The 14931-nt window shown below is 44.0% G+C and overlaps 1 protein-coding gene across 1 annotated transcript in view; it reads left to right on the top strand.

Annotated features, from left to right (window-relative positions):
• LOC124775649 (proton-coupled folate transporter-like) overlaps nucleotides 1-14653 on the top strand; it is a 40679-nt gene extending 26026 nt beyond the window's left edge. The window contains exon 10 of the mRNA XM_047250480.1: nucleotides 14566-14653. Coding sequence (XP_047106436.1) covers nucleotides 14566-14653 — 88 coding nt within the window. The remainder of the gene's footprint in view (nucleotides 1-14565) is intronic.
• Nucleotides 14654-14931: the final 278 nt, after the last annotated feature.

Below are 14931 nucleotides of genomic sequence, written 5' to 3'. Positions count from 1 at the left end.
ACTCTGTCACAAGGCCCGGTCGATGACTGCGGGGAAATGGAGGTGGCAGAATGATCACGGTCGTAGACTGCTCTGATTCCACTGTAATGAGGGAAAACTGGTATGAAGAGTGATTCTGTCTCCAAAGATTCCCAAACCGTATTCCTCTCACCCACCTGGCAGCGCGGGAGTGTGCAGAGGCGAAGGTCCTATCAAGGTGAAGGAGACGACGAGAGATCCAGCTGATGGATATTCTGTTGTTGGTTTGGGGGTCAGATGGGAAACAATGGTGGGGGCGCCGATTTCAACTGCGATCACAGCTAGAGCAGGTCAGGTCGATACATCCAGCCACAGTCTAAAATAGCTTATGTCCCTGTGGCCTATGACAACCCCAGAGAGTCTCAGACTCCAGCCGAATGTACACGCCCAGACACAGGCGCCGTATGTGTAACAGGGACTGTACAAAGCACGGCAGACGTCTAACAGCCCGCGGTGCTGCGCCTGTATAGGATTTTTCTAGACAGACCCTGTTGACAGGCTGGAGCTGTACATCGGAAGGAAGCTGTGCAAGGCATTCTTGGTCCACAACGTCTGCATACCGTTCCACCTCTGAGTCTTGAGTGTGCAGACCATTCACTCGGTTTCCGCATTGGAGGCAGGCTGAAAGGGGACGGAGGTCCGATAGTGCCGTGGCGGCAGCAGAAAATCTGGAACAGGGTCTACATAAACTAGATCCCAAAACTAAGATACAGGGTGCCACCTCAATGGCGAAAATTTTGTTGAGAGCAGGGGTGGCTGTGGTGGCATGTGTGTCATCAACCAGAGGTTTGTGAGAGCCTTCACCACCAGAAGCAACATAACTCTTTGAAATGGGCCAGCAATATGGACATGGACCTTGTAACATGGATGTCAGGGAAGGCGACAGTCAAAAACATTGTGCTAGTGACGTGTGATTGAGGGAGCCAGCATGGCAGGAGCAGGACGCACGTTCAGTGTCATTATTGATGCCAGACTAATAACCGTCGCGCCTGCCTTACGCCTTCATGTGTGTCATCACCCAGTGTGATGTTTGAAAGAGGTGAAGTACCTAGGTCAGGGCAGGGCAATCAGAGTCCTCCTTGGCCAGTATTAAGACGCCGTGGATGGCACTGAGCCATTAGCGTAGCACGGAATAATTGTGAAAAGCTGGGTTAGCTTGGCGGGAAAGTGCTCTGGCTAGCCTTTCTGGACCACTGACAAAACCTTCCTCAGGACTGGGGTACTGACGAGCTCGAGGCTGCCTCAAGCGGTGTTAGCGGGATTTCGTCCACGGTTGTTTGTAGGTGTTGATTCAGGGCAAATCAAACAGGTTCCTGGTAATCGAATTCCGCGTCAGGGCCAAGAGGGAGGCGGGACAAGGTGCCTACGTTGGCGGGTCGGGTAGTGGGGCGAAAGTGAATTATATAGAGGCGTTCGCTTAAGAACAACACCCAGTGCTACAGACGCAATGCCTTCTTATCTAGGTGTATACAACAAGGAAATGCAAACAAAACACAACTAAAGAAAAATCAAAACAAGCAGAGAGCATAGAACCCCACAGACACTACAGCACACATGGAAACAGAAAACAGTAGCACTCATGACATGAATAACAGAAAAAATGGTTCAATCTTATGTGCAAACAAAAGCAACACACAAGATAGCAAATATACTAAAGAAACAGGGATTACAAGTAGCTTACAGAACAAGAAACACACTCCAACCACATTTATAAAGAATAGAAAAACCATATAAATACCAAGGAGCAGGTATATACCAGCTAGAGTGCCAAGAATGTAAATCGGTATATCTGGGGATGACAAGCAGGAACTTTGAAACTAGATATAAAGAACGTATAAGAAGTTGGAAATATGAGAACGGTCATTCTACTTTCGCCGAACACTTGATAAAATATGGACATGAACCATCCAACATGGAATGTGACATGACAGTTACCAGAGTGAATAATCACAAGAAAAAGCTCCTGACGTTGCAAGAAAACTTTCACATACAAAGAGCCAATCGAATGGAAAAGAAGGTACTCAATGACCAAATCCAAATAAACAATAACTCCCGGCTCATGCTATCCACCAAAACAATAACAAACCGAAATGTAGCCAGGATAAATAATTAATGAATCTTCTTCCCCTCCTCCCTCTCTCTCTCTCTCTCTCTCTCTCTCTCTCTCTCTCTCTCCTCTCTCTCTCTTTCTCTCCCCCTCCCGCACACACACACACACTGACACATGAAAAATACATTTGCACACTGCAAATTACACACACACGCATAAACTCATATTTATTAAAACAAATAATAATAATAATTTATTTGCACACAGCAAAGTACACACACAAACTCATTCAAAAACAGCAGAATACACACACATACACCCAACAAATGAAAAGCATCAAACACAACAGAAACTAAAGACAGACAAACACACAACAACAGTTGGCAACTCTACACACCGGAAACACACATACGTTGATCACCAACTGGAAGTGAAAGTGAAACATGTGATGTGACAAATGTGTATGAAACAATGCCATAAATCGGCCAGCTGGAGTATGAAGACCAACATTTACATCTCCAGGAACATACACATCTGTTAACAGCGCTGAAAATCGCTTAACACCGAACAATACATTCACAATACGGAACTTGTGTCACAAAATTTGCTTCTAACCTAAAAAGCAAGAGAAAAACACGACAACGTGTAATATATCAGCATATTATATCTATCACATAATACGTTTATTGTATGTGTGGTGTCACCGCCAGACACCACACTTGCTAGGTGGTAGCCTTTAAATCGGCCGCGATCCGTTAGTATACGTCGGACCCGCGTGTCGCCACTATCAGTGATTGCAGACCGAGCGCCGCCACACGGCAGGTCTAGAGAGATTTCCTAGCACTCGCCCCAGTTGTACAACCGACTTTGCTAGCGATGGTTCACTGACAAAATACGCTCTCATTTGCCGAGACGATAGTTAGCATAGCCTTCAGCTACGTCATTTGCTACGACCTATCAAGGCGCCGGTACCAGTTACTATTGATACTGCAATAATGTACCGTCAAGACCGACGTTCACCATTAATGGATTAAAGTTAAGTATTCCACCAGCTACGTCCGTTTTTTCTAAATTCTAATTTCCTTGTCCTGTTCCAGACCTCACGCCAGCCTGCGTGAGCTAAAACGCGTGCCTTTCGGCTTCCTCTATTAAAACGGGGTTGGCTCTCCTGCCAACCCACAACAGTATGTATAAAAAGAAACGTATTTCAGGCCGCTGATGATGCTTCCCAAATAAATGGAGCGAAACGCGTATGGCAACAAACAAACTGCCTTCATTTAGCTGCATAGACGGTACATACGTACACTTATTTAGAACAACTAAGGGAAACACGGAAAAAAGATAAAAATATGACGAAATCAAAGGTTTGTAATCAGTTAACAAATGGAATTTACTGCCATACAAAGACACATGAAATTTCTTGACCCCATAAATGATCGATAAAACCTCCGTCTCTGTTTGGGAATCGTTGAGCTGCACAGCATTTAACGTTTGAGAGGTCAAGGCAGTTTAGTGCTCAGAATCACCGGACAACTTGTAGGACAAAACCACCGCAATGCCCCGCTGGGATGCGTCGATCGCAAGCGTCAGCAACAATCTCGGTGTATATGGCATCAGACACCTTAGCTTCTTAGAAATCGTCCGTACGGTTCTGAAAAGCTTGTTGATAGGCGGCCGATCACACAAATTTGAGCCGGGCATGGATGTGTGTGATGTCATTAGGTTAGTTAGGTTTAAGTAGTTCTAAGTCTAGGGGCCTGATGACCTCAGATGTTAAGTCCCATATAGCTCAGAGCCATTTGCACCAAAATTGGAACATAAATTTGACAGCCTTCTTATGCAGCTCACTGAGGAGATGCGCAATCTGCTTCACTTGCGGAGTAAACACAGTATAGTATGTGATTTACCCATAAATAACTGCAACTGATGAAGGTTAGTGGCTAACATTTCTACTATCATATCGACGTCGTCGCGCGTGGGTGAGATATCATTGTTACTAAGGATATGCTCCTGATAATTGACAGAGGGGGCAAGGAAAGTACACTTTTCATACCAAGCGCAGACCATTTTCCTGGAGACAGTTAAAAAGGGATTAGAGGTTTTCGTCATGTTCCACGTGCATAGATCCCATAACAATAATATCGGCAAATAATTAATACAGTGCGGAAACCTTGAATCAGTTGCTCTAAAGACTTTTGGAAAATGGCAGATGCACTCGCAACCACAAATGGTAAGCGGTTGTACCTATTTAGGCAGAGAGAAAGAGAGAGAGAGAGAGAGAGAGAGAGAGAGAGAGAGAGAGAGAGAGAGAGTGATGAGAAGAACATGCATCCGCTTTGGGTGAATGATTTGTAACAGGAGAGTTGCGTAATATGCGTCGGAATGCTGAATATGGAGGGCGTTTCTAAGCGTCCTGATTGCAGTTACAAAAATGACATTCTTAAATCTCTTACGAGACGTCGAGGACCCGTACGCCCGTGAACTCGAGCGATACTTAGGGACAGAATTAGAAGATGATGAGTCGGAATCAGCAGGTGGCTGCTACCTCCGAGGGCGATTAAATACTAGGGAAACTTGAATTTCATTTGTAAAAACATTTTGAGCTGCCAAAGCAGTCTCGAAGGATTTGGTGATTTGAACCACCTCCCAAACACTAGGACTGGGTTTGGCCAAAGCGTTAGATGTAGCCGCCCTACTAGGTGTAAGCTGCACTATGACATCTCTAATCAATGATTGATTCTAAATACAAAACTTTACAGGTCTGGCACTTGCGTGCGGAAACCTGCTAGTCGGCTGTCCAAACTGCACAGGACTGCCCACGTTGTTTGTGACACTGACTGAACTGGAGCCTTAAGTCTAGTTTACACGACGACATCGAGTTGCGCCACTCGTTGCGTGGAATTAGTTGCACGCAAATGGTTTCATAGTTGACTGTAGACACGGCCGTATGTCTGTTTACGAGACCGAAGCCGCTACTTCTCAGTCAAATAATTAAGGGCTGAGTGTACGTCGCTTGCCAACAGCGCTCGGCAGACCGGATGGTCACCCATCCAAGTACTAACCCAAACCGACAGCGCGTAACTTCGGTGATCTAACGTGAACTGTTGTAACCACTGCGGTAAGGCCGTTGGCATAAGTACCATAAAAAATAGGATTAATGTACTGCACAATTTCCGATTGTAAACTGTACCGTTCACTCAAAGCACATGCGTCTTCTTCCCATCTCTCTCTCTCTCTCTCTCTCTCTCTCTCTCTCTCTCTCACACACACACACACACACACACACACACACACACACTCACACACTCGCTTTTGCCTTCTTTCTTCTTCTCTTCTTTGTTATTTCTATTGCTTTTCTTTGAAGCAACACAATGAAAGTTCTTCCATGGTCAGTCTCACATCTCCTTAATTTATGTGGCGCTGGAGACAAATGTTTTTTTTTTTTTTGTCCAAAGTGCAGCCATCATTAAGATTCATAGCAGTATAGATTTGTAAAAAATATAAATTCTGGTTTTCGGCTGGCGTAACAATTTTAACAATTTCTTTCGCGCAGTGTTTGAGCTGCTTACCTTGCAGTCCACTTTAGGAGCTGCAAGTAATGGCCGTAAGAGGCTGCAAATATATAAATTCAGACAAACTGTGAAGTATTATTGAACACGAGCAATTACTTATACGATCATAAGGACTATTCTTTTCCAGCGGGTGAGAGGTATACGAAGAGCTCTCCTGACATCAGAACATCGTGTGATGTGACGCCCTTGCTAGTTAACAGCAGTGACATCGGGAGGGGACTCAAACCCGTGCAGCCATTCTGACGTAGATTTTGCCTGGTTTTCCTAAATAGTTTAACGCAAATTTCAGAAGATTGCTTTAAATAGGTGCGACTGAATTCCTTCCCCGTCTTTCTGCTTTCTGAACTTGTGTTCAGTGTTTAATGATATCCTAATGATACCTTAATCGTCTTCCCTTCCTCCCTAACGTGAACAACCAGATAAGTGTAACAGATGAGTACAAAGGTGCCCGACCGGAACTAAGAGAAGCCCTAATAGTGGTGCAATGAAAGTACCCTCTGTCATGCACTTCATACGGTTTTGAAGAGTGTAGATGTAGAAGTTGATATACAGGGGTTGGACAAAAACACCAAGAGAACTGAATGCTTGAACGTGAAGGCACATTCTAGATAAAGGTGCAGGTTGCACTGTTGTATTTGATTACGGTCGTCACCTGTAGAATGCCTTCAACACGTTTGCAAGTATCAATAGTGATAACAACAGTGTTTTCTGTAATTATGAGTGCATTATGTCTGGTCTAAGTGAATTCGAATGTGGCCAGATTGTTGGTGCTTGTGAGCGCTTCCGTAAGCAAGGGAGCTGAAGTGTTTGGTGTTCAAGAGGCACCGCATCGAAGATTTATAACACACACAGGGAAAACGGAAAAACATCATCCGCTAGGTCACAACACGGATGAAATTGGATGCTGAGTGATCATGACAGACGGTCATTGACGACAGCCCCGGATCTACGGTGTTTCCGAACCGGTGCAAAAACTTGATAATCCTACCGCCCTCCCACTCAAGTGTTTCAGACGCGACATGAACATTTTAAAAAAAATCGTTTTTTCAAAAATATGTTCATTTTATAGTGCACGTTTTTCTGAAGAGTTAAGTATATAAAACATTTGTTCGAGAAAATGTAAGATATGTTATTTGGTCTTGAGTGTGCCAAAATGCAATGCCATACCTCTTCACACAGCATTCTTCTATCGCACGTCAATGTCGAATTCAAATGTTTATATTTTGTGATGGAAGTCGTCAAGCCTATATTCGGGAGAGTGGAAATTAAAATGTCCTGTGGTGCCTCTCCTATCCTCAGTCGGCAGGTTTGACATTCTACATCGCTTAAAAAAACTCTCAATTAAAACTGGGTGGGATTATTTGTGACCGAGAGAATAAGTCTTCAGAAAATTTGCACTATTTATTGCCTATTAGCTAATAACTTTATCTTCTGTGTAATATAAAATTAAATGTAAGGAACATAAAGCCAGTAAAGACAAGAGACAAGCAAGACAGTACACATTTCTTCTGTCCTTAGGTTCCACCATTTTTTTCTCTCTAATCGTGCTACGGTTTTACAAGTCGTGCTTTCCTTTCAATGAAAGGATCTATTACCTAATCACTCGTTTTGTGACATGAAAATTGAAAATGTTGTTGTTAATACTGAAAAAGCTATTAATACGAATAGTGCCCAAGAGCGGGACAGTTTCCAATTTGGTTACGTCTATTCTGCCACTGTCTGCTAGATAAAACGAAATAGCGCTTTCTAATATTGCAGCAGTTGTAACACACACCAACTAAGCGAAACTGTTTTGGCACAAATTGTCATTTTTATGTACCTTATTTAGACAACACGGCAGAATATAATTCACGGAGTACTATTATCAAATGCATATTCGGCCTATTACAAGCAAAAGGTTTTATGTTAGGAAATAGTTTCACATTTCATTCATATGCTCCAGTTTCTCGAGCATGAGATCGAAAAGTATTAGTACGAAAATTTTACATAAATTTAGAATCCTTATATTCTTCCACATAATTTGTGTGATGTCAGTTTTCTCTTTCCTCGTTTTAACAAACAATATTGCCAACACTAATTGTCTAACTATTCCTGCCATTGTCAGAACTAATTCTCTGGTTAACTTTACTATCTCTGCCAGAATCACCGGTTTAGTTATCCCTCGTTTTTCCTCCGGTTGAGCGTTATTACGTGTTCGTACAAAGTGTTTTCCGCGCTGTAGAACCCAAGCGACCGCTAACCGAGGACTGTACAACTCGCCCTTAGTAGTGTAGCGTTCTGGCATAACTTTTCTGTCAAAATTTCATTTTCTTGGATACACCGAGAAGATAATATGTAATCTTTCCTAGCTGTTATTCATGTTGTCGTTTATTTCCACTCTGGTAGTCTGAATCTATGGATTTCGCTAATAATTGTAACAGCGCTTATCATTCGCACACCCAGTCAACCAACCTCATTAGAAAACAGCAATTGTTATTCATCCTTTCGGGATTATTCGGCTCAGTTCGTATAGTCCCATCCTCTTTTGTCTGCAGGAAATTTATTTATTTCTTGATGCGACGGGGATTTCCCTGGCAGAGACATCACGTACTCTATGCACGCATTCGAACTTCAACTTATGATTCGTTCGAAAAATAACTTAGTATGTGTTCAAAAATGTTCAAAAACCAACAGGGACGCGTTTCAAAATCATATGAACCATGGTCCTTGCCGTTGGTGGGGAGGCTTGCCTGCCTCAGCGATACAGATAGCCGTACCGTAGGTGCAACCACAACGGAGGGGCATCTGTTGAGAGGCCAGACAAACGTGTGGTTCCTGAAGAGGGGCAACAGCCTTTTCAGTAGTTGCAGGGGCAACAGTCTGGATGATTGACTGATCTGGCCTTGTAACACTAACCAAAACGGCCTTGCTGTGCTAGTACTGCGAACGGCTGAAAGCAAAAGGAAACTACAGCCGTAATTTTTCCAGAGGGCATGCAGTTTTACTGTATGGTTAAATGATGATGGCGTCCTCTTGGGTAAAATATTCCGGAGGTAAAACAGTCCTCCATTCAGATCTCTGGGCGGGGACTACTCAAGAGGACGTCGTTATCAGGAGAAAGAAAACTGGCGTTCTACGCATCGGAGCGTGGAATGTCGGATCCCTTAATCGGGCAGGTAGGCTAGAAAATTTAAAAAGGGAAATGGATAGGTTAAGGTTTGGGAATTAGTGAAGTTCGGTGACAGGAGGAACAAGACTTTTGGTCAGGCGAATACAGGTTTACAAATACAAAATCAAATAGGGGTAATGCAGGAGTAGGTTTAATAATGAATAAAAAAAATAGGAGTGCGGGTAAGCTACTACAAACAGCATAGTGAACGCATTATTGTGGCCAAGATAGACACGAAGCCCACGCCAACTACAGTAGTACAAGTTTATATGCCAACTAGCTATGCAGATGACGAAGAAATTGAATAAATGTATGATGAAATAAAAGGAATTATTCAGATAGTGAAGGGAGACGAAAATTTAATAGTCATGGGTGACTGGAATTCGAGAGTAGGAAAAGGGAGAGAAGGAAACGTAGTAGGTGAATATGGATTGAGGGAAAAAAATGAAAGAGGACGCCGCCTGATAGAATTTTGCACAGAGCACAACTTAATCATAGCTAACACTTGGTTCACGAATCGTAAAAGAAGGTTGTATACATGGAAGAAGCCTGGAGATACTGACAGGTTTCAGATAGATTATATAATGGTAAGACAGAGATTTAGGAACCACGTTTTAAATTGTAAGACATTTCCAGGGGCGCATATGGACTCCGACCACAATCTGTTGGTTATGAACTGTAGATGAAAACCGAAGAAACTGCAAAAAGGGGGGAATTTCAGGAGATGGGACCTGGATAAACTGACTACACCAGAAGTTGTACAGAGTTTCAGGGAGAGCATGGGGGAACAACTGACACGAATGGGGGAAAGAAATACAGTAGAAGAAGAATGGGTAGCTTTGAGGGATGAAATGGTGAATGCAGCAGAGGATAAAGTAGGTAAAAAGACGAGGGCTACTAGAAATCCTTGGGTAACAGAAGAAATATTGAATTTAATTGATGAAAGGAGAAAATATAAGAATGCAGTAAATGAAGCAGGCAAAAAGGAATACAAACGTCTCAAAAATGAGATCGACAGGAAGTGCAAAATGGCTAAGCAGGGATGGCTTGAGGACAAATATAAGGTTGTAGAGGCTTATCTCACCAGGGGTAAGATAGATACTGCCTATAGGAAAATTAAAGAGACCTTTGGAGAAAAGAGAACCACTTGTATGAATATCAAGAGTCCAGATCGAAACCCAGTTGTAAGCAAAGAAAGGAAAGCAGAAAGGTGGAAAGAGTATATAGAAGGTCTATACAAGGGCGATATACTTGAGGACAATATTATGGAAATGGAAGAGGATGTAGATGAAGATGAAAGGGGAGATATGATACTGCGTGAAGAGTTTGACAGAGCACTGAAAGACCTAAGACGAAACAAGGCCCCAGGAGTGGACAACGTTCCATCAGAACTATTGACGGCCTTGTGAGAGCCAGCACTGACAATCTGGTGAGCAAGATATATGAGACAGGCGAAATACCCTCAGACTTCAAGAAGAATATAATAAGTCCAATCCCAAAGAAAGCAGGTGTTGGCAGATGCGAAAATTACCGAACTCTCAGTTTAATAAGTCACGGCTGCAAAATATTAACGCGAATTCTTTACAGACGAATGGAAAAAACTGGTAGAAGCTGATCTTGGGGAAGATCAGTTTGGATTCCGTAGAAATATCGTAACACGTGAGGCAATACTGACCCTACGACTTAGATTAAGGAAAGACAAACCTACGTTTCTACCATTTGTAGACTTAGAGAAAGCTTTTGACAATGTTGACTGGAATACTCTCTTTCAAATTCTGAAGGTGGCAGGGGTCAAATACAGGGAGCGAAATGCTATTTACAATTTGTACAGAAACCAGATGGCAGTTATAAGAGTCGGGGGACATGAAAGGGAAGCAGTGGTTGGGAGGGGAGTGAGACAGGGTCGTAGCCTATCCTCGATGTTATTCAACCTGTATATTGAGCAAGCAGTGAAGGAAACAAGAGAAAAATTCGGAGTAGATATTAAAATCCATGGAGAAGAAATAAAAACCTTGAGGTTTGCCGATGACGTAATAAATCTGTCAGATACAGCAAAGGACCTGGAGGAGTAGTTGAACGGAATGGAGAGTGTCTTGAAAGGAGGATATAAGATGAACATCAACAAAAGCAAAACGAGGATAATGGAATGTAGTCGAATTAAGTAGGGTGATTTTGAGGGAATTAGATTTGGAAATGAGACACGTAAAGTAGTAAAGGAGTTTTGCTATTTGGGGAGCAAAATAACTGATGATGGTCGAAGCAGAGAGGATATAAAATGTAGACTGGCAATGGCAAGGAAAGCGTTTCTGAAGAAGAGAAATTTGTTAACATCGAGTATAGATTTAAGTGTCAGGAAGTCGTTTCTGAGAGTATTTGTATGGAGTGTACCCATGTATGGAAGTGAAACATGGACGATAAACAGTTTGGACAAGAAGACAATAGAAGCTTTCGAAATGTGGTGCTACAGAAGAATGCTGAAGATTAGATGGGTAGATCACATAACTAACGGCATTGAATAGGATTGGGGAGAAGAGAAGTTTGTGGCACAACTTGACTAGAAGAAGGGATCGGTTGTAGGACAAGTTCTGAGGTATCAACGGCTTACCAATTTAGTATTGGAGGGCAGCGTGGAGGGTAAAATTTGTAGAGGGAGACCAAAAGATGAATACACTAAGTACATTCAGAAAGATGTACGTTGCAGTGGTTACAGGGAGATGAAGAAGCTTGCACAGGATAGAGTAGAATGGAGAGGTGCATCAAACCAGTATCAGGACTGAAGACCACAACAAAAAAAACATGAATAATCGATAGACCAACGTGCGCTGTATGACAGGCGCTTTGTAAAACAAGGTTCTATCCTTAAAGAATAGGAATTTGGCGCCCCCTGAAATTTCCGGCTGGGGCAGACACCCAGGTTTGGCCCACCCTCGATCCGGGCCTGGTTGAAAAAAACTGATACGAAAAATAAGAGGACGACTGCTGGAAAAGTCGCTGCCGAACTGAATGGTGCACTCGCGAACGCTAGCAGTACCCAAAGAACACGAAGGGAATTCCATAAGCAAAGAACTGTATAGGCAGTTGGAATTCCAAAACCACTCACCAGTGATGCTAGTGCCCGTATCAGGAGAACGTTGTGCCAAAGCCAAAAAGCTAGATTGTGGAGCAATATCAGAAAGTCATTTTGTCAGTTGAATGTTGTTTCGCACTGTTTCCAAATTGTGGCCGAGTTTACGCCCCAAGAGTGAAACATGACGGGGTTTCGGTGACGATTTTGGGTTCGGTGATGATCTTGGGTTCGGAGATGATTTTGACAGCCATATCGTGGTATTCCGTGGCCCCCATGGTTAGGCTGCAAGGTGGCATTACTGCCAAGGATTATGCGACCATTCTGACAGGTAATGTCCATCCTATGGTGTAATGTCTGTCCCCCAATGGTGGTGCAATAATCCAAGACAAAAGGGCCCTTTGTTCACAATGATGGCATCATCAAGGATTGGTTTTGAGAGTACGAGGATGAACAGTCGCATCTCCCCTGGCCATCAGAGACACCAGATCTCAATGTTATTGATACTTCTTAGTCTACTTTGAAGAGAAGGGTGCGTGATCGCTATCCACCTCTCCTATCGTTACCTTAATTTGCCTTTATTTTGCCGGAAGAATAGTATGAGCTACCCTTAAAAATCCTTTATCCGTTCAGAGACGACGGTAATCTGCTTTGAATGCCAACAGGTTTCCTAAACCGTAGTAGGTATTGTAACGTGTTGTCTTTTTGGTATTTCCATATATTTTAGAAATTTGTGGTTAGGTCTTATAGGACCAAACTGCTGGGGTCATCGGTCCCTAAGCTTACACACTACTTAATCTAACTTAAACTAACTTACGCTATAGACAACACACACACCCATGCCCGAGGGAGGACTCGAACCTCCGACGTGGGGATCCTCACGGACCGTGACAAGATGCCCCAGACGGTGCGGCTGAATAAACCACGGAATAATGTAGATAGAGAGGTAAAACTTGACACACATGCTTGGAATGACATGGGGTTTTATTAGAACAAAAAAAAACGAAGTTCACAAAATGTCCGACAGATGGCGCTGGACAGCAAAACGTCAGTTGGGTTGGTTGTTTTGGGGAAGGAGACCAGACAGCGAGGTCATCGGTCTCATCGGATTAGGGAAGGACGGGAAGGAAGTCGGCCGTGTCCTTTGAAAGGAACCATCCCGGCATTTGCCTGGAGCGATTTAGGGAAATCACGGAAAACCTAAATCAGGATGGCCGGACGCGGGATTGAACCGTCGTCCTCCCGAAAACGTCAGTGACTGCGCATGACAATCGTGTATAAAAGAGGCTGTAATGAGAGAGAGAATCAGATGCGCCAGTGGTCGCAGCATGTTGACGTTACCTGAAAAGGCGCTTTTAGTGAAGCTGTATTATCAGAATGGGGAATGTGCTAGTTCAGCGTTACGATCCTATCGTCATAGGAAGGGGATTCGAACGGTTAAAGGTCCGTTGACAAACGCAGCTGTGGCGAGAATGATTTCGAAGTTCGAATCCACGGGTTGTTTAGACGATAGACCCCGTAGTGGCCGACCGAGCACAAGGCGTAATGCTGCTGAGACAGTTCAGGAAGAAATGGAGACTGCAGCGGCTTTGTCTATGCATGGGGAAGTCAGCGCTCGTGCAGTCGCATGTCGCACCGGCATTCCACACACTACTGTTTGGTTGGCACTTACGCGTACCCTCCGATGCTATCCGTACAAAATCCATCGGCATCATGAACTGTTACCTGGCAATTTAGTGAAGCGGAGGGCATTTGCGGTGTGGGCGTTTCAAAAGATGGCGGAAGATGACGATTGGTTGAGTAACGTGTCGTGGACCGACGAAGCTCATTTCACGGTCAGAGGGTCTGTCGACGCCCACAACTGCATAATTTGGGCTACCGAAAATCCTAGAACTGTCGTGGAAACTCCATTGCACGACGACAAAGTTACGGTATGGGTTGGATTTTCCACATCTACCGTTATTGGGCCTTTTTTCTTCGAGGAAATGCGTGATTCTGGTTTTGTAACTGCTACCGTGACGGGTGAGAGGTACGCCGAATCGCATCATCCCCAGCCTGGATGATAAACACCTGCTGGAACTACGATGTTTATGCACGATGACACTCCACCCCATATTGCTAGACGCGTGAAAGATCTCTTGCGCGCGTCGTTTGGTGACGATCGTGTGCTCAGCCGCCACTTTCGTCATGCTTAGCCTCCCAGGTCCCCAGACCTGAGTCCGTGCGATTGTTGGCTTTGGGGTTACCTGAAGTCGCTAGTGTATCGTGATCGACCGACATCTCTACGGATGCTGAAAGACAACATTCGACGCCAATGCCTCACCATAACTCCGGACATGCTTTACAGTGCTGTTCACAACATTATTCGTCGACTACAGCTATTGTTGAGGAATGATGGTCGATATGTTGAGCATTTCCTGTAAAGAACATCATCTTTGCTTTGTCTTGCTTTGTTATGCTAATTATTGCTATTCTGATTAGATGAAGCGCCATCTGTCGGACATTATTTGTACTTTTGTATTTTTTTGGTTCTAATAAAACCCCATGTCATTGCAAGCATGTGTGTCAATTTGAACCTCTCTATCTACATTATTCCGTGATTTATTCAGATTTCAAATTTATACTGATTTTTTGATCACCCAGTATTTTGCCGACATATTGTAGATGTAGGTAAATTGAGAGCACTAGTTTTGAACTGGCTACGTTGTTGCAGATTCGCAATCTTCCTAAACCGAGGAGCGAAGAGGGAGCAGCAGAGGCAGCAGGACCACACTGACAGCAAGACGGCGGCCCCCGAGTGAGTCTGGCCAGATGGCTCGCCGCGGCTGTAGCCGTGTGACGGCCGCTCCACGAATCTCAGCACCGCGGCGCTGCGTGCGCCTCTCACCGTGGTCGCGTTCTTCACCTGCAGAGGGCCGCCAGAGAGGTCGAGGAGTACACGGTGTGCGCGCGGCCTACCCCTAGCCGCTCCTGCCCTGCGTTCCTACGTCACTGCCCGCAAAAGGACGGCGTGGCTCTCCTGCCATGCTGAATGCCTTACAGCTTTTTGTAACAATTCTTTTTTATGTGTACTTATTGT

This window comes from Schistocerca piceifrons, chromosome 1 (genome assembly GCF_021461385.2).
Source record: "Schistocerca piceifrons isolate TAMUIC-IGC-003096 chromosome 1, iqSchPice1.1, whole genome shotgun sequence".
In the NCBI taxonomy this organism is placed as follows: Eukaryota; Metazoa; Arthropoda; class Insecta; order Orthoptera; family Acrididae; genus Schistocerca; species Schistocerca piceifrons.
Note: the sequence above shows the minus strand (reverse complement) of the source record. Positions and strands in the feature narration are given on the sequence as shown.